This window comes from Cygnus olor, chromosome 16 (genome assembly GCF_009769625.2).
Source record: "Cygnus olor isolate bCygOlo1 chromosome 16, bCygOlo1.pri.v2, whole genome shotgun sequence".
NCBI classification, from domain to species: domain Eukaryota; kingdom Metazoa; phylum Chordata; class Aves; order Anseriformes; family Anatidae; genus Cygnus; species Cygnus olor.
In genome coordinates this window covers 11,126,857-11,146,075 of record NC_049184.1, presented here as the reverse complement: position 1 = coordinate 11,146,075, position 19,219 = coordinate 11,126,857, and the positions used below count along the sequence as shown (strand labels likewise).

General features: G+C 37.2%; 1 protein-coding gene across 4 annotated transcripts in view; it reads right to left on the bottom strand.

Annotated features, from left to right (window-relative positions):
• GNAS (GNAS complex locus) overlaps positions 1-19,219 on the bottom strand; it is a 151,033-nt gene that overhangs the window by 48,570 nt on the left and 83,244 nt on the right. For all 4 annotated transcript variants that reach the window (XM_040575415.1, XM_040575416.1, XM_040575418.1 and 1 more), the window contains exons 3-4: positions 11,812-11,866; positions 11,612-11,731 (exon numbers count right to left, since the gene is read on the bottom strand). In XM_040575415.1, the coding sequence (XP_040431349.1) occupies positions 11,612-11,731; positions 11,812-11,866 (175 nt within the window). The remainder of the gene's footprint in view (positions 1-11,611; positions 11,732-11,811; positions 11,867-19,219) is intronic.

Below are 19,219 nucleotides of genomic sequence, written 5' to 3'. Positions count from 1 at the left end.
GGAAAATATCTTTGATACTACGTCATTTCGTTGCTTTTTGTGTAATGAATATATAATAAACTTAAAACAAATAGTCAAATCAAATGACCTTATTGCCTTATGCAACTGCTGAGAACAATGCCACTTCGAATAACGCGTTGGACATGGGACCACGCTGCAACTTTGCTGTCCCCTTTCAGGTTAGAAACAAAAAGCCAATTTTTGACAGAAACTTCCACCAACAGAAAAGGGTAGAAGTTGATTTAGAATAGGAAGGAACTCTCTCTTAAGACAAATCCCAAGGAACGATCACTGATCACCATACAACCTTTCTGAAGAACCAGAATCTGTATTTACAGAAGTATTCATAGACTCCAAATGCTGTTTACGTGAGGAGATCAGGCTTGCATACATTTACAAGAGATTAATCAAAACTTCTGTTTACTTTCTGGGATTTATTTATTTATTTTAAAAGAGTAAAAGCTATCCAGTTTTCCTGAGAGCTTAAGAAATCTTGATTTTTATTGGAACACTGAAGAAATGTCCTAGGATAATAAAATATCTTGAAGTTATGTAGCTCATATGCAAGGAAGGTTACAAGTGAAATAAACAAATGAAATGTGCTTTTGTAAAAGTCCAGGTCAGGAATATTTCTATGCTTTCACTAGTATCAAAGACAACAGTCATTCAACATACGCACGTAAAAATGTACATGCTTTACTACACTGTACAATGTCTTGTGCAAGTACCTAAATTACACCCTGAACTTAGTATTTATTTTTCTAGAGGAGCGCCATTAGAACTACTGAAAGTATTTGAGCAGCCCTGACTTTCCAAGAGTTCTACCTACTTTGTAGGATAGTCCAGCTATGTGCTTAAGAAGGATTATTTGTGAACAGAAACTATTTTAAATCTCATTTATATCCTTCACCTCATATTTCAAATAAATGAAGATCTAATTATTTTTTTTCCTGAATCCAAGCAAAACACCTATAATAGGAAGACAATGATAAACACCACAATTAGATCATGAAAAAGAAAAGGCCAAAGCTACTCTCAGTTGGAGATGCTTTTATTGGTCCCACCAAGCAGAAAAGAGAAAATCTGGAAAGCTGGAATGTGTAACCTCCCCAAAGGCAAGCTGAAAACCCTGATGACCTGGTGGTTTTCTGAAAAGCAGGACTCTACTGGAAGCGATGCGTGCCCGTGTACCTTTAGAAAACACGACGCTCCTGGCAGCAACAGATGTGTGCGGGATCAGAACAGTCACGCGTGCAGGGCTGCCTCCACCATGCACACACCTTCATGGCCAGGCAGCTCTCACCAATGTCCACTTGAGTTTCACAGGGTGAAAGGCCTGTGCTTGTGGATCTGTCTCGAGATCTGGGACTTGACATTATGATTCTTTAAATTCCATCATAACTTCATAAGCTAAGGGCACACACCCTGCAGCTCTGCTCCATATAAAAGTCTCCCTGCTGGGAAATCACTGATGACTGTATGTAAAAAGGTAACTGCACAACTTTTCCATCCTACAATATATTGCATTTGGTACTGGAATGATAAAAACAACTTCTAAGTTTAGCACTGAGGGACGTGTGTAAAAACGGCAACACATACACGACGGAATCAAAATGTAAGATGGATTACAATACTTTTCCACTTTTCTCATTAGCTACTTTCATGCTTGCCTGAGCTTATCCTTGACTTATCTGACACAGTGTAAATTAAATTAAAATCCCAAATTCATGACTTCTAGAAGCATGTTTACCACCACATTTCCGAGTCTTTGAATGCAACAGAAATTTGATGCCCAAAGGTATTTTTTGTTGTATGCCCAAAAAGCATATCCACGGGGTAATTTGCACATTTACTACGTTGCTGTCTTAACATAGACTATCACAGAAAACCTTGCCAAGCCACTGCCATGCCAACCAGGCTCACAGGTGAAATTTTATTTCATCTTTGTGTACACCAGTATTTTGTGATAGTCTCTTACTGTGATTAAAACCAGAAAATGCTTAAGAATTTCTATATTAAATTTATGCCTATTTCCTGTTTAATTCAGCTGACAGCTCTTCTCTTTCAACATAAATTGAATTAATCTGTTCTTGTACTTTAAGACTGCTCTGAGGAAAACAAAGAAGATGTATCGAGAAATTAAGTCATGATTTCTTCAAATGAATTTCTAAATGTGAACTTATGAACCTACAAACATGGTATGGTGGGAATTTACTTGATAAAAATACAAATGCAGAAGAAAGCATTAGCATTTACTTTGAATGCTAATCAAATAAATTAATAATAAAGTAAAAGAGTGTTTGTTTGTTTTTTAATTCTTGTACAATAAAAATGGCTACACTACAGAAAAGATCTGCAGACAATATCATCTGGAAGTCCTGGAATGTATATTCTCCAATTTAAGGAAATACTTCATCAGATTTCAACTGAACTACATGAACACCCCAGCTGAAACACTGCAGAATTCAAAGGACACGTTTCTTTAATTTTCTAGCCAATAATACCTTCATCCGATGCACAAAACCGAAGCGTAAGTAATAACAGAGTACCCATTTTCACTGCAGTTAGAAATTGCTATTAAAGGCAAGGAAATTTGGATTATCAAAAGGTGGGAAAAGTCATTTCTGCAGATGCTGCCACATTTAAGAACCAAATCAGGTATAGCAGAAAGAACTGCAGCAAAGAAACCAAGAGATTAATCACTATATAGAAAGCAAGGCTTATTATTAAAACTGCTTAGCTCTTCCATTTAGTATCATTTCTGTTCACAGAAGTCAGAAGGGAGACTTTTATTTTTTTAAATACACGGGTACTCATAATTTAGGCTATATTTAAAGTCCAAGTGCTGTAATATTACTGTTCTTCAGAATAACTGCCCTAAATATGTTTGTATTCCTAATCAGCGTTTTGACTTTCTGGAAAACTTTAGCAGTCAAAAAAACCGTAACACATATATATATAAATTTATTTAAATAGCTTTACATTTAGGTGTAAAAAGAAAGATCTTCCCATATTAATGGCAATGTTTCTAATCATACAATTTACTAAATAATTTTTTTTAATCAAATTCTCCTTGATTGTGAAAAAAGCTCCCCATAAATTATGAATGATTGTACAAAAATACCAAAGCTTTATTGATTCATGGACCAAAAGAAACAGGAACAGTAAAGCACGTTCTTGAAAGTGGTTTGCACTGAATTCACCTAGGGGCTGCTACCAGACAGGCATCCCTGAGCTCTCCTCTCCGCCACGTGCCGTAAGCAGCTCAGTTAAAGCACCAACGTGAGAGCGCTGGGGAAAACTCCTGCACATCCGAAAACTTGCCATTCCAAACAACAGCCACTATATGACTGCTATCAAAAAGATGGCCACCAAGAACTTGCTTGTGAACCTAAAAACTAAGTTCTGTAATAATATTTGCTTTTACTTTTAAAGATAACGTCTAGTCATCAAATAACTCAGATATTACTTTAAACTTATAATCAATATATTTGCAATTCAATTACTCATGAAAAAAAGTTTCGTGCCAACATAATAGTTCTTCATATGAGGCAATGGGCTAACTGTTAACAACTAGATCACATAGGTACAACCTACGGTACTGCATACTGAAGTTGAAGAAATGCTGATACTTAAGAATTACTGTCTACTTCCAATAAATAGGTTGTTCCAGTACATAGTAATGTCAGAATTTGCTAGATGTTGCTATTCTTTTTTAAGAAAGAACATTCATATCAAGCATCCACCCATGTGGACAAAATCAGAGATTTCAGGAGATCCATTTGCAAATAATTCCTAATTACACATGCTTTAAATGTGAGAAACAGAAATGAATTCAAGTGGCTGTCTTAAAAAAAAAAAAAAATCAAGGAAAACCAGCTTTAAGTCTTGTTCAGCTCTGATGAGGTAAACTCAACTGGATTACCCAGAAGTCTATTTAGAAGGACGTGTTCTGTATAGATAAGATAACGGAGATTTAAAAAAAGAATATGTAAAGATTACTTCTGAGGAACTAATAACATAGCACTCTGCTGATACTGTCTGTAACAATCCCTATTCGTTTTTATTAGCAACGTTAACATTCTTCAGTTAAGATGCTTTGGATATCCACATTTTCTACCACTTTAGTACTTCAAGATGCTTAAATACACCTTTGTAACTTCTTGTTACATCTGTTACATTTGTAACATCTTGTAACACTATTTTACAAAAGACAAGACATACAGAACATAAAAAAAAAAGGTATACAGGACAGTGAGGTGACTCGCTTAAAATAATAAAGCAAGTCTGGACAAGAATGACTAAGAGCCCCAAATTTTCTGATAGCTATCCAAATTCCATACAATATTATGCAGACACCCAAGAAAACAGGCTCTGTCTCCTCACTTTCCTAGCTTCCCAGGGGTACACCCACCAGGGAAAATGTTTTGCCTTCTTCCACACCCCAAAATCTGCGGCACTTAATATGGCCTCCTGGGAACATCCCCCATTAGGGTGAATGTTTGTCATTACATTATAAAGCTGGTGATGCTGTCAAACCAGAAAAGCTCACTTCTTCTTCCATGATGTATTTAGACAGGAAATAATAATATATCTACCATTACAGAGATCAGGGTGATTATCTACAGGGACAGATAATTTTGTACTGTTGCCTACATAATTAAGGAACACTTTTGGCAGCAAATAAATCCCAGTTCACATCTTACTGAGACTGTGTTATCTTGTATTTTTCTTCAAGATTTTGGTGTTAAAACCGTTTTAAGGATTCCACCTTTGTCTCTGACCCTGCTGCATGTTAACATACTACACAATTTGTACCAAACGGTCGATGGGCCATGGTGTAAAGCAGCCCTCCAAACTGATTCCCGTTAAAAATAACCTCCCTGAAATAGACGAGAGAAGGAGTAGGGGTTACTGGGGTTATTTTTAACCTGAACCGGTTCAATGGTCTGATTTACTCTGGGGACGCGATGGAGGTTTTTTTGGCACAACTGCGAGTGGCACATGATGGTGTGGCGGGAGAGGGAAAGGGATGGCTGTGGGCAGACGGGATGTTAGGCTGGCTTTGAGGCCGAAGCCAGCATGTGGTAACGCTAGGCCTCAAAGACACCACTCAGAAACCATAATAAAACTATTCAGCAGCGCTGGCAGTGGGAGATCCAAAATAACTACAATGGAGCAGTGTAATAAAAAATAAACAGGGACCAAAAAACCTGCAGACAATTTCACCAACACCCTAAAAACTATCCCATCTCTTCTAAAGATACATTTTCCTGGATACACTGGAGTGGTTCCGCAGTTATTTCGGATTCCAATAGCGAACGTTGTGATTCTTTCTGAATGTCATCTTTCTGAAGCGATTACAGTATTTTCAGGAGATACATCTCCCACAGCTGAGTCCGGATCAATTAAAAATAGGCAGCTGTAAACACTGTTCTGCTATTTTGAATATTTTATTAAGGGACTATGACCCAAAATAAATAGGTTTTATTTGGCAGCTTGATTCAAATGGGTTGAGCATGGAAAGAAACATGGGCATAGAACGAGAGCATTTCCTTTCCTCTCCTAAAAGTAAGAGCAAAAAGAAAGGGATGAGTAAAAAGGCCACTATTGCAGTTGGTACTAGGGATGGAGAAAATATCCTAACCACTGTCTGGTATGCAGAACAGGAATAAAAATACCACCTCTATAAGCCAGCCCATCCAACATCACCCTATACTTGAAACAGATATACAGCTAGTTGGAGTATCAAAAATACTTCTGAGGTTGATTTTTGACATTGAAAATATACAAATATAATTGTATTTTACCTGAGGTGAGCCAAACGTATCAAGGTACAATAGTGATAGGAAAGCCATTTGAAAGCCTCAACTATCATTTGTTTTCATTTTATATTTCAACTAATGGAATAGCTGCAAAAACAGCCTGAAATTTGGATTTGTTTGGTCTTTGTTCTTAAACACCATATCATTAAAATACTTGTAAAACAAGTATTATTCTGGTCTCACAGGAAATTAAATCTTAAAAATTTACGATAACTTAAAAAGCAATTCTAGCACAAACTCGGGCAAGATTTCTAATTTATTGCTCAAGCAAACCAAGTTTTCTACTTGTTTCATTATAGAGTCTCTATGATGAGCAAAGTTCATTCCATAAGTCCTAAACCATCTGTGATTTTGTTCCTCTTTAAAGTATTATTTACCATGGTATAATATTAAAATACAAGCCCAGTAGCAGTAATTACATGTGAGCCTTCAGATTTGTACCATACATTTTCACAGCCTCACTTCTAAGGCTTTAATGCTCAAGTGATTTTTTTTTTGTTTGTTTGTTCCTTTAACTTTCTTTTTCCTTGCTTAAGCTAATTGTGCTGGCCAGTAACAATTTAGTCACATGATAAAAACTCAACTTGAATGAAGACAATGATGTTGGTCCTCCTTAAAAAGATAATCTTTCATTAAAAAAACTGGCACTGTAGCATTTTAGCCAAGAAGAGCTTTCAGTACTTCTCCACGGAAAGCACTGGCCCTCTGTTCTCAGTGCTCATTCAAACTAGCAGGGCTAGACTTTTTTGGCAAGGCTCAGCCATTTAACGTCCTGTCATTTTTAGCAAGGATATGTTTCCCAATGATGCAAATAGTATACTGCATACAATATTTATCAGTGCTATTCATCTTAACAATAGATTACATGGACTTGATTAGACTTCTGTTGTTTCCATTCTGCTCTGCCTTAAGAAAAGTCTATGCAATAAGCCTAGCAATAAGAGGGATAGATTTATAGATTTAACTCTCCCCCCCAAAAAAACACATTTTGCCGAAATAAATCAGAACAGTACATTACCCATGGATACATTACATTCTCAATCTATTTTTGAAGTCCACAATGAACTAGGGTAGAAAATACTTCACATAAAAACATGAGCTTAGTATTCAGTTGTTTTGCCTAGAATACTACTAATTACTGCTCTCCGGGCATTTGAAACACACTTACGTTCCTAGCCTTAGAAATACTATAACCCTTAGATGATTTGTAGGGGACAGTTCAGAAACAGTTTTCACCAGGTATCTATGATTGCAAAATCTTAGACTTATACAATCCAGAGAAGATTACAGTGCCTTCAAGGCCTTGAGGTAGGCGCGTCTCCTGCATGCACAACGTAGGACGAAAACACAGGTTGTTTAGAGGAACTTTTAACAGGGTGCAAGCCCCACGACATTTCTAATCGGCTGGTATCTGTAACACTTTTATTGCTTTGAATTTATATATCCTAAAAGGATTTTATATGCTCATTGTTCAAATCTAGAATTTGCAGACATGGACTGAAGGCATCTTGTTTTTCATGAGATTTTTCTATGGCTACTGCATAGAAGCCTTGCAATTTCTTACACTAGAGTTGTGCTAGTTTTATTTGAGTAAAAAAGGTTCTCCAACTTTCACTGGATCAGTCACAGTTTTGAGTTTGTTTTTTTTTTTTGTGCAATTTACATTTTAGAAACAGTTTAAAACATACTGAAGACAGGACAAATCGGACCTTCAGCTGCAAGAGTTCTTGGTCCATCAGCTTTTAGGCTCTTGCCAGTGGTATATATAGTATGGCAAAACAGCACATAAGGTACACAGAAGGAACTACAAATTTGATTTATTAAATATTGCAATAGTTTAAATCACCAGCATGATTATGTGGACAGAATTCCTTTCAGTAAGTACTACTCTTTTCCTCTCCCCATATGCTACTATTTGTATTCAAGAAATCTAATTGCTTAATACCAAGTGGGATGAATTAATGTCTCCAACATACTAATTTTTCAGCTTTAAAGGGAATGTTTAGCCTACCATTGCACTGCACCAACATTATTTTTAACTTGAGTTGTTTTTTTAATTCAATGCTGTATGCTCTACACAAATGACACACATTTCCTCTAAGTCAGAAACTGCAAAGCAAACAGATGGGGACACAGATGAAAAGAATTAGAATATCAGACTACTAAAGTTGCTCTTTAAATCCTAGAATCAGACCTCTATACTATTACCACACTGTAAGGTTCCTATGTTTCTTTTATACTTCTTTCTGCCTTTCGCATCACACTGAATCTTGCTACTGGGAAACTTCAATTCTAGGCCCACCTGTACAACAGGTGATTATAAACAGATTTACGTGTCTACTTTAAAATTCTTCATTTAATACTGCCTCATGTGTAAGAAGGATGAGGCCTCATGTTCTAAAGACTGTCTTTAGTTGGAGAAGAAATTACAGAATACTAGTGCTAAACATTGATTCTGATTCAGTGCACTGCTTGCTGAACAGCTTGCTAAATGTCTTTCTGTCTTAAAAGAGTATTGCAGTAGGTACTCATAGCCCTCAAAACAACATCTCCTTTGTACATGAGTGTTCCTTCTCCCTGTCTTCATGGTTCTCCTACAGCAGAGAAGACGAGTGTCAAATGTTATACTGAGGAAAGTATGGCTTTGTAACAGCTGAAATGTGATTCCCCATGAAAAAAATGGAAGAGAGAGAAACTAAGTTTTACAACTTAAAACATATAGCATAACACACCGCTAAACATTGCTAAAAAATCCCCCTCCCATCTGCATTAGCATTCTATATAGGAAAGGTTTTAGCTGCCAGTTTATGAAATTCTCTCACCGGAGTACTGGAAGACAGAGAAGATAACTACGACTTCCTTAGATATAATGAGGCTATTTCCACTTACAGAAAACCATACTTTCTTCAAAGTACTTTTAATTAATCTATAGCAATTATTTTAGAGAGGTACCTAAGGATCATATATTTCTGATACTATGCACTGAGAGTTGGCATCCAGGGACATTCTAAATCTTAAACTGATTTAAAATACATAATTGAAATGCAGGTTCATTTTTTCATGTACCAAGGGACAAATCCAGGAATCAGATACATAGAGGAGCTTATATAATCATCAAGGGCAGAGGGAGCCAATGGTACTCCTTCAAAAATCGGTCACTAGCGTTTAGAACCCCAACCCTACGAACATTTACATAATAAATACTTGAGTATATCAATGAAACTAGCCATTAGTCAAAGTTCAGCACGTGAGTAAACCTCTGTAGACTCAGGGCTTAAAAAATTAACACAATGCCTTTGCTCATGAAAAGAAAAACTAGTTTTATTGGAGCACAGTTATTCTTCAAGTTGCATGTCTTTCACAGTTACTCTTTCCAGTTGCATTTCCAAAGACTCCTCTCTGGACTTGAAATTATTTATACACCTGGTAAGTACATCTCTATTACTTATACACCAACAACACAGCTCATAAAACCACCAGATATTATCTAGTCACAGAAGCTGATCACTTACGTTCAGAACCTCAGTCCACTTTCTGGTCTCTCCTATCCAAGGATCTCAGAATGCATTGCAAATGTAAAAGAACAGACAAGTGCAATAGTACGGGGGGTTGATCATTGCCGTCCCTACTACTACTTAGTGTAAAATAGCCCGCTTCTATAACAAGATACGCCTGTAAGCAAGACCCTTAACATACATTTTCATACTAGCAAATACCACCTACAAAAAGGACTTCACCTTGATTAGGAAGGGCTCGCTACCCTGTATTTTACCAGAGATAATGATTATTGAATATTCATTTTTAGATCAAAAACAGCTGTCAAAGTAAAAACAGAGCTTCCCTAGCTGTATCTAACAAAAATTCTACATCTCTCAAAAACTTTTTAAAGGCAGATTTTTTTTTTCTTTCAAAAAAACACGTATAATAGATTTTCGCTATATGGAATGAGCTTCAACCAACACTAACTTGAAGATATATTTAAGAAGGCAACATTTCACATTGGAACTGAATAGGAAATCAGATCAAAACTCTTCATGTGTCTTCAGTGCATGTTTAGTATGAATTACCTTAGCACGCACATGCAACACATGCGTGGCTTATTCACTTACTGCTACACAACTACCTTTCAGAGGAAAATTAAAAACAACAACAAAACAAAACACCATATTCCAACTCAATGGAAGAAAAAACCTTCTCTGAGACAGAGGAGAGAAAGAGAAGAATCAAGTACTTTGGTACATGGTAGGTCACAGGAACTTGTTTGAGCATTGTTACAGATCACAACCTGAACTATCACAAAACAATGGGCAGTATGAGAATTGCAGGCACCCAGCCAATTCAAGAGGACATGGGGTGGAGTAAGGAGCTGCTGTCTTTTCTCTTGACTATTCTCCTAAAACTATCTTCAAAGTATGAGATTTTGTCCCCCTACCAGAAAAAATCATCAATGAAGGGAATAAATATTATATGAATATAAATAATCAATGAAGAGAATATAAATATAACACTGAGAACTGTCAAAATTAGTGTCAAGTTAAAAATCTCAAAATGCATTGATTTAAGTTTCTTTAACCTAAAATGATTAATTTTGCATTCTATGTGCTTCAGAAGAACCACACTTTCCACTCTCCATAACCTTTCTGCACCTGCTCAACTTTGAAAATTAATGGATTTGAAGATGACAATAACAGTATCTCCAACTAATTGGCAATATAACATATGACTTTTGCCTTGTACACAAATACATTTTTTTTCTTTCTAATAATGGCTGACAGAAGCTGTTAAGTTCCCAGAAGCAGCAACAGTTGAAAAGGTAACTCACTGTTTTCACAGACTAGCTTGTTCAGTAATGTTTATAAATCAGAGTTACGAAAACCTTGCTGTGCTGCAAAGTATCCCATACTCGACTACTATTTGCACTTCCACTTTTCTTTCAAGCAGCCCGGACTGACCACTGCTAGAAACAAAATTCTGGTGTAAATTGATCATGAGTTTGAAACATTATAACAATTCCTACTCTCAGCTCTCTGCAACATTACATAGAAAGTGAACAGAAACTTTGAAACACTCCTGTATTGCTGCAAGTATAAAGTACTTCAAGGCAATTAATAAAAAATATCTTCTCAGTGTTTAAGCATTCAGTGGTTGCAAAGTGTATTTTCATGGGTTTCTGCTACTTGTCTGGTTGAGATACAGTAGAAATTAATCATGGTGAGCAGACAAGTTATACCACCAAACAAATCATTATACTTTCCGCATTTACTCTGGGGCTGCAGGGATTTTGAATCATTAACTAGGACTGGGGAGGGCTGGGGCAAGGACATAGTACGTGGAACCTTTGCAGAAAGTCTGGCTGACACAGCTGTCAGAGAGCATGTCTGAATCAGCAAGAAATCTCTACTATTCTTCCAAAAGAGAGAAGTACAGTATCACTGAATGCCAGCTAATTATCAACCAACTGCTGGGCACAACTTCCCTCCTTTTGGGCAGGGCAATGCCCAACAATATCCAAACATTACTGCCCATGGTGCCCTTCTTAACTGTAACTGATCATTGCAATAGGGCATAAGGAAGGAGAAAGGATCTCTGCGTTCATAAAGGATCGGCCTGAATATATCACCCATGTTGCTATACACTTTATTTGATTAGCACTGACCCAAGACAGCTACTGTAGTAATTCCCAAAGACCAGATTTTTTTTTTTTGGTAAATATTTACTACAGTGCAGTGAAAAAATAATCATTTGTAAAAAAGCATGACTGCAGCCAATTAGAATTATTTACTTACCGGTGGGAAATCAAAGTCTATCTGGTTAGCTAAATTTAAGATGTAGTCGATTCGAAACTGGTTCTCTGGATTGGCTAGTTCAACTGGAGGTGCCAAATTGCCCATTGCTGTCACTATCGTCTGCAGAGAAAAAATAAAATTATTGCAGAGTATGTCTAAATAGCTAATCTTCAATAGTTAATAATAGCTTGAAAGATTACCTCTATAGCTTCTTTAATATTGTTCTTAATATCCTGAATTTTCATTTTCTTCTCCCTGTAATAATAAAAAAACCATACTAAATTTACAGGCCATAGAAGCAGAATATCTTTTTGAAATAGAACATGAAAAGTATTCTATCAAAGCTATATTGTTAATATTGAATAAACTGCTCTCAGTACTGAATACTTTTGTAGATAGACTTGATTAAATATCTCATACCTTTTCTGCTTAAAACGGCAAATGTCTATTTGTCTCAAAAAGTCAATATTCAATTATGGTTAAATAAAAACTTACTGCAGTCTTTGAGTGGAACCGAGATATTCTGCAAAATCTGATTTTGATTCATTTTAATGAAAAATAATAGAAATACCTGAAAGTTATTTAGCAAACATAAATTGGAAACAAGGAAACAAATAGAAAAAAAAAGAGTAAGTTATTAAAAGTAGAAACAAATGAAAGCAGAGCAAAGCACCTCGAGTTACAAAAAAATTAAAGCATGAAAATGATGTCATAGCAGAAAAAGCTAGAGCAGAGAACTCGACACAGGCAAACAGTTTGGACGTAAAATCTGAAATCAATAGTGAAGGGCTAATTCAAATACGTAAAATTACCTTTACCTACAAGCATTAAATTAGGCTAGAAAACCACTCTGAATGCTGTATATGCACACTATCATATGGGATTAACTGCAGCCAAATTAAAATGTGTAATGGGCTCAAGCAAGCTACAGCGCAAACTATTGCCTCTAGTCTATCTGTAAGGTATTTTATTGCATTGCATTTGCAATTCTGACAATAGTTATTTTCAATGCTCAATACTGCAATCAAATGAAATGCCTGATCAAACATTTAGTATAACCAAGAATTAGCTTACTAAAGGTACGGCTAGCACTGAGTCTGTAAACTGTAACTTAGTTGTAAAACACCACGACAAAACTTTTACATTATTAATTTCTTGCTATACACAATATAAAATCACTGCTTTGAGGTAAACCAAGTTAGCCAAGTAATTACCAAAAAAAACCCACCCTAAATTGTCTAAGTGACCTTTTAATCTTCATAAAACTGTTTTACAAAACATTTTAATTACCTGAATATTTATACCAACTGTTTTTAATATTTTTCACTTTGAGAACTAACATTTTCCAGAACAGTATCCCAAAGACCTGAAGCTAACAACAGTATGCTTTCTTTTTTTATCCTTTAGAAGGTAGTGCTCACACTTTCAATTTACAGACTACAGCTTGAAAATACTCAATTTCATTAGTTAACTAAGTCCTCATATTGTAAATGCTTTACATTATTTTTCCTTTCCATAAATATTCACAAGCACCAAAACGAAACTGAAAGCACATTCACCAATCAAGAATGCAGAAGAAGAGCAGAAAAAAAAAAAAGTACTGCCTAAACAACAAGGCAGACACAGACATCCAAGAGGAGTGGAATTTTGGTTATCAAATGAAAGATTAATACAACTTCTGTAAAAGACAGGGTCAATGAAAACAACACCGTGCCAGCTGCATGCTACTCTGCCTTTCAGACGCGGGCTTGCAGGATCACACTATACATTCTACCGCTGTGAAAGCACGATTGCAATGCAAGTCCTGTCTTACAGACAGAAAGCAAACAGCAGCATCAAATCACCTCGTTCTGGATGACTTAGCTGTACTAGAGAACACGTATGAATCAGCAGCCAAACCCTACCGAACAGAAACACGATTATCTTTAAATATCGGCTCCTCGTCACTGACCACAACGCGTATTCTCAAAGCTTTGGGGCAGGGCAAGGAAGGTCAGCGAAGCTTGATGCAGAAAGAAAACAAAATCATCAATAGTCGGATGTAAATTCCTGGTTTCACTGGAATTCCTGGTCTACCCTATACACCACCTTATTCCTCATATTCTCTGTCTGAAGACTACCAGTTTTTTGCTTCGGGGATTTGGCACTGCTGATGGGAACAAGGCAAAGAGCCAGGAGAGGCCAGAATCAGTGAACAAAGGAAAATAAATAAGACAGGAAAAAAGAGGAGAAACTGAGGCTTTTTCACCCTCTTCCTTCCCATCTTCAATCCTTTCTCTTACCCAGTACTTAGGAAACTCTTCATTCCACACACCCAGCCTTACAGTAGGTATAGCTTTTGGTTAGTGCACATATGGTTGCAAAGAGCCGCTGTTTTTAAAAATGACATTCCTTTAATTAAAAAAACAAAACCCAAACCAAAACAAAAGCATAAATAATGCTATGAAAGCAGGAAATGTTTATCACTGACAGTGTAAGCAATTTGTCTGGCTTGATTTTGCCTCCAGTTTTCAACTAGGTCTTGAACGTGATGAACACGTGCAGGGATTCTGTTTCACTGAGATCAAAAGGACAACTGGTATGCCCAAAATGAAGGAAGGTACTAGCATTTTTGAAGGATTAAGGAAAAAACTAATATTCAGACATTTTGCGTTGTTTTGGAACATCAGTAAGGAACAGACATATAGAAAGTCTTCTGATTTTTATGTCAACTGTAGTTAGATTTTTTCCCCCTAGAATTCTCTTGGATAGCTTTCTCAAAGCATTAGCTAAGTGCAAATTCCCATTCTTCCACATAACACAAAAAATGCAGTATTTTTATTACAAGTTTTGGTCAAACTTTTATATTTACACCTCCTCACAGAACCTGAAGCTCACAGCAGCACCGTAAGGTGATGATGAATATGGAGCGATGTACAACTCCAGCAATTAACTGACTGCTTGCTAGCCATCACCATCTTTACAACAAGAATACTCATAGTTCCTATTTCTGGTTTTGTTGCCATGGCCCTATAGCATGCCCAGTAAACAAGGAATCTTATTACACAGCAATGAATGTATCATGTCATTTTGTGTTTTGTAATGTTTACTAAGCATAAATTTTCCATGACAATGGGATACCTTATTCTTCTGAAACTCAACATGTTCATCATCCAACACCTTACCTACACCTGTGACTTCTCAAAAAAAAAAAGGGGGGGGGGGGGGCAGCTGTGTGTGAAAAAGATGTTAGTCAGGGACTAATGAAGCAAAGCAAATAAAAGCCAACCACCACCTCTGCTGCCCTTTCACACTAAGGTTGCACCTTAAATTTCCAGAAGGAATTGAACTTGATTTTCTCCAACCATGACCACCCAACGTTCATCTTAGAAACAGATTCTTGCTTTTTCCTTTCTTATTCCCGGGTGCTGGCACACAATGGCGAAAACGAGAAGAGAAAAAAAGCTGCTCTCCCCAATGTGCTTCTCTGGAACAGGCTGAATAGATGCGAAATGCCACCGCGCTATCACGGCTAATGAGCTCCCGATGGCTCTGCAGGCCTGTTCTGTATCTGTAGATGCCACGGGTTAATAAGGTCATATTTTTAATCTTGTTTAAAACTTTTGCTTAGGCTGCGTAGGGGAGGCCAAACAAAGCATTAAACTCTATTAGTTGAGGATTATAAGAAAAATCTCAAATCCTGCTGTTTTCAATATTTAAATGGGCCAAAGGAAAGCTGCACATAGCTTTCAGGAAAACTAATAAAGTCTATTTTAGGCACTATAAAAAAAGATGACATTTTAATACAAGTAACATGAAATTAGAATGACATAAAAGGTCAGGAAAATCAAATATTCCTTGAAAACAAACCTAATCAGTGTTTAGTGAAGAACAATTCCACCTGTGGCTGAGCTTTACTATTTAAATGGCAGCGTTTTCAGTCAGACCATCAAATCTCATGCAATGAAAACATTACCAAACAGGTTATCAGAAAGCAAACTAATTTAATTTTAATGTTCCTTTCTGATTTACCTTCAGATAATAAGAACAGCCCTTACATGGAACTTGGAAAAAATATTTAAAGTTTTAAAAAGAACTTGCCAGAAAACCAAGGATTCACCTCATGGGTAGAAAAGGAAAAAAAAAATACAAATAAGGTGAAATGAATGGTTGAAGCAAAAACATGCTATTTTCTTTTAAAGACAAAATTAATCACAGATCTTGTGACCCCATTATGTCATTTATCTGACAGGTTAAGAAGCTGTACACCTTGTTGCAAATTTCTACTGCAGAGTTCTGACAAGATGGAAAACAAAAATACAAAGAACTATCTAAGTTAAATCAGAATGTAGTAGATTATTTTTTCCCCTAGCAAAAAAAAAAAAAAAGAACAAAAACAAGGGGATATATTTCTTCACCCCACAAACATACAGTAAGGTAGCAGGAAAAAAAAAAATCCAAAGCCTGTAGGACAACAGAAGTTATTTTTTTCCTTTAGAAGGAAAAATAGCCTTAACATTGTTATCATTTTAAGACACACCAATTACCTATGTTAATGAGAAAATCATCACCTTCCCCCAAAATCCAGGGATTATATAGGAAACTCCACAATTTAAACATATGAATATTTTGGGAAGCATGCATTAGGCATAAACAAAGACCACTGTGAAGAGGTGAACTTAATGCTGTGGGATGCATCATGCGAGTGAAAGTAAAAAGACTTTGATCAGATAATATGCAACAGAAAATGGCTCTTAATGAGGGTAAATTATGATTGCCAATTAATCACGCCATGAACAAGGCCTAAAAAAGGAACCTACCCTGCAACATGAGTACTTTACAATGTGAATACAAAATATTTGAACGCTCTTTGCATATTGACAATATAAATGCTAAACAGTCAGTTTTGAAAAATGTCATTTTCTTCCTCAGTTTGCCTTTGAATACACTATTTCATATGTGCAGCCTTAGCGTAATAAATAACGCCAAGTGATGGTTTGCAATTTAACAGTATGTGCACCTTATTCCTGCACGAAGGAGCCTGCCTACAGTCCTGCAGAGCACACAACAGCACGGACAGAGCGCACTGGGTGACACGAGGACTCCTGCTTGAAAGGACTGGCTTTTTACTGTGTAACAATCCATGTGCTTTACATATAGCTATTTATCTGAATCTTTGACACAGTGAAACACGCTCATGGATTTCATAAACACAACACAAATAGTTGTTTACTACACCTTCAGGAGGTTAGCAAAAATGCCCATAGCTTTACCTGTCCAGCTACCTCAGAGAAGCAGAGCAGCGCAGCCAAGATCTGTCGGCACAAGGCCACAAGCAAAGAAATTCAATTAAGACTTTGCTACCAATCCACACTACAAAAATTTTGCAGTTACTTCACAGTTCAACAATAAGACAAACTTGGTGTAGCAGCCTGGGTTATTTCTAGCAGAACAACATGACAATTATCTCAAAATGTAACAGCTAGAACAGCAAACCGGGTAGAGGCCAAGTTGGGGGCACTTGAAAACGGGGGGGAAGATCAGGTGCCTAGGGTATTCAGGGTGAAGCTGAAATAATTCATCTTAGACCTATGGCAAAGTAACAGTTTATGGACGAAACTACCAAAATGCAAGAACAAAAACCGCTGAGTATCTTGCAAATCAAATCCATCATGTATATGAGAACAAAGAGACAGCTCAGTAACTCTCTAGTTCTTACAGCTTGAAATCAGAAAGGACGAGCACACAACGGACCGTGGGGTAGGATGCTACAGGCGTCAGCTCAACAGCAGTAACGCTGCGTCCCTCCCTGGATAGGAAACAGGATTTAGTTGGGTCCTCATTTGCAGCAGAATCAAAAGATTTTCTAACCACATTAACTGTTTTGTTCTTGATAGCTCTGTCACCTTGTAAGATGAAATAAAGTTACCCAAAAATGTTGCTAGCTGACAAAACGTAATCTAAAACCCTCCGGACAGTCAACGCCATGCTCGTAACACTGACCACGTACGCATGAGACACCTTGCCGGCAGCAGTTCACCCCTGCTGCTGCTGGGTGCACAAGCGGCGCCTCCCCTTCCCCCTGCTGGGCTCTGACACCGCCTTGCCACTCACCTCCGGCACTGTGGAGATGCTTGGTCGTACTTCCCCGAGACTCGAGCTAACAACAAAGCGCACCACCAGGCTACCAAAGGTGATTTACGAACAAACACACCAAAAAGATATCAGGATAGCCTGTTAGCTTTCTCTGTGAACAATATCTTTAGGACAAAGGAAAACCCAACAGGTTGAATAATTTGATCAAGATATATTTTGATCTAAAGACACAGTTAAAATTATGTTGCACAGATCTAATTGTGACTTTCACACACACACAATGCAACATATACAATAGACAACACATATTGGGCTTCTACAAATTCTCTTTTAAATGTTGCAAAAAGCACTACAAACCACTTTGCCACTGCTTGTTTTAATACAATACAATATTTACTTTCACGAGAGACATGCACATCTTAGTATGTGGCCATTAATAGACGAACATGAGAAATATAAGAGCAAACAGACACTGTCTATTTCTGGAATGACAGAATCATTCTCTAAGTTACAAAGCAAGAAACAAATTACTGAAGCATTAATAAAAAACACATCACAGCTGTCACAATAAAAGTTACTGTCAAGAAATAAACTTAAAAAGCAGAAATGTGAAAGCAGAAATTAGGCTGCTTTTGAGCATTATTTACGCTGAAGTGGTAGGGTACTAGGGGTGTGACTTGTTTATTTTCTTAGGGAACGGTGCCACAACGAAATGCCTACAAAACTCAATAAAGACATCTATAAATATAAACCTAACCCCCCTACTGTTAGGTTTGTTTTACCTGTGCTCATTGCACTATCCTAGGCGTAAAGGTTAAAAGGTAACTCCACCCTGCCTCCGTGGCCATCTGATAGGCAGCCTGGCTGCTGGCAGGTCTCACTCCTGAAGCATGTTCAAGGACCCTCAAGGATGGCTGCACGCCAGGTGACAGCTCTGTCCCCAGGGGCCACTCAGGCAGGAAGAGTACACCCGGGGCACCTGGAGTACCCCTGGGGCACGTCACACGCCCAGGGAAGGTGGCGGCATAGGGATGCTGTTTTGGCTCTATGCCACTTTGGGGCTCCCCTTGGGCTTTGCAAATTCCTCCCTAAAACCAGCTGAACTGGCTTCCCAGTCCCTTTATACCTGTAAGTGGCACCACCAGACCAGCACAGACCCAATATTAAGAAGCATAATTCTACTTATGCTGCTCCATTTACCTCTGCTAATTAACTTGCAATAGTTTAGGTAAAGAATGAAAACAGAAGTGTTCACAAAGAGCTCTGTGATGGAGGAGATTGACAAAGACCCTTTAGTTCCTACTGTGCAATTAAACACCTGTGTAAATTGCAGACTGGATTTCTAGTTCTTCAGGCATGCACACAAAGGATATCACACCAGTCTACTTTTCTTGCTCTAAGTACAGGTAATTAGGCATATTAGAATAAAAGATGTCCTTAAAAGTTTAGTATTCCCTCTTAAGATACTTGATACAGTAATTAACAGGGCTGGAATTTTCAGACTATCTGTTGTGATTTGTTTCTGCTACTGAA